Source organism: Papaver somniferum, unplaced genomic scaffold, assembly GCF_003573695.1.
Source record: "Papaver somniferum cultivar HN1 unplaced genomic scaffold, ASM357369v1 unplaced-scaffold_7996, whole genome shotgun sequence".
NCBI lineage: Eukaryota > Viridiplantae > Streptophyta > Magnoliopsida > Ranunculales > Papaveraceae > Papaver > Papaver somniferum.
The window spans coordinates 1-1,881 of NW_020650966.1; the positions used below are offsets into that span (position 1 = coordinate 1).

At 36.9% G+C, this 1,881-nt stretch overlaps 1 protein-coding gene across 1 annotated transcript; it reads right to left on the bottom strand.

The window, feature by feature from the left end:
* Positions 1-14: 14 nt before the first annotated feature.
* LOC113344779 lies at positions 15-1,354 on the bottom strand (the record flags this gene model as incomplete). Its single annotated transcript, XM_026588695.1, has 4 exons — positions 1,135-1,354; positions 672-1,055; positions 168-431; positions 15-91 (listed from the first exon to the last, which is right to left on the bottom strand). Coding segments are annotated over exons 1-4 (782 nt in total), but the record flags the coding sequence as incomplete, so codon positions are not given.
* Positions 1,355-1,881: the final 527 nt, after the last annotated feature.

Sequence of the window (1,881 nt, forward strand, 5' to 3'; positions counted from 1 at the left end):
TTCTTGGGATTTACACTGTTTGAACCATCACCAAATGTAAACCATGAGGATCCCAGTCCTGGATCCCTCTATGGACCATATCTTTTATCACCTATAAATACCAAAGAAGGCAATGATTTTCAATAATCCGGAAAGAAAATACAACATTAAATAGTGGAAAACCAAACCTTCGGTAACCAATAACTGTGATCCAATAAAGGTTTTTCAGGACTTGACAATCTCCTCGCCCTGTTTTTGGGACCGCCACTGCCTCCACCAGAACTGCGAGGCTTCTTCTTAAGCTTTACACCACGTCTTCCTGAATTCCTAGAAGTGTTGCCATATTTTAAAGGAGTAGATTTTGGTGATATAAGTTCATCTTTTCGTCTTTCCCGGTTCAGCACAATAGCCCTGAGGTTGGGTTCATTACTAGTAAAATCATCATCCAACTTCTGTAATTTCAGAGAGACAAAGTTTCAAAATCAGTGCAAAAGAAAGAAACAATGACAAGCTGAGTTTGAGAAGAATAGTAATGAATACAGAGAAAAGAATCAGGAAGTTTATACTAGAAAGCAAAAGCATAAAAACCTAATAAAGGTATAGACACAACATTTTGTTCAAAGAGAAGACATCACACTCTTTGTCCAACAATAAGGGTTAAAGATTAAGAGGTATAGACATAACATTCTTACCTTGTTAATGTCTTGAATATTTACTTTAGCACCATCAATAAACTGACTAACACTGGTATACACAAGTTGCAAGTGGAATGCAGGATGCCCCTTAGAGGCGAGAACCCCAACAATATCAATTTTGCAATCGTTGCTCTTTCGCTCCCCAACATTCTGCAAGATGGCAAATTTTATTCCTCCACGTGCAAGTTCATCAGAAATTTGTTCACTCTCATTATCTTCAGCATAACCTCTTTTAAGAAGCACTTCTCTAAATCTCATTTTGACATCATCCATTAGCCTGTCAATCCCGACTGATGATGTTTCAGTAATCAAACCTAAAAAACTAACTTTTAGGGTTGGCTTCCCATCATCAGCAGGAAGCCACTTTGCTAATTTTGCAGCCTGCATATAATAACATAACATAATTAAAATACTACACCACAAAAAATTGAGCAAATACCAAAGTAAGAAAATAACTCACATCAAAGCATGGATCATAAAATGCTTTTTGATCCGCTTCCCCGACATATTCAACCATCCTACTTGTTCATCAATCAGATGATGCCTGCAAAAATAAACACGAGTCCCAGCATTTCCATATATACGATAACTAAACAACGGAAAAGATACTAACCTAAGAGAAGCTAATTGAGTTGCGGCATGTCTGAATCCGCCGTCCTCGTCCACAAGAACCAACTCGGTTTTACCCACATTCGTCATCTTACCAACATTCATCAGCCATCCTTGCTCTGTCAAATCATCCAAAACTCCAGGGACATGGATGTTGTAGACACTAGAACCCTGGTTAAAAACCAGTAAAAAGAACATATATCAGCTCCTTTACAAACAAATATCTTGTAAGATGAAATTACACTTATTATACAAGCTGACGTAAACAACAGAAAATATGAATCAGATACCACATACTAAAAAAGATTGAACAAAAAGGAATAGAAAACAGATTACTTAACGATGGATGAAAACAGATTCGCTTATAAATAAAAACATGCAAGGCTATAACCTTAATGATTAAACAATTAATAAACATCATCAACTTACAGTAACACATGCAACTAGAGAATGCAAAACAAAAGGGAAAAAAACAGGCATTCAGCAACATACCACTACTGGCAAAGGGTCAATCTTCAAATACCGATGAAGATCTTCAAGATCTTTGCTGCTAATGATTCTGAGCCAAAACAGATGTTCGAGGTATTTCTGACCCCCG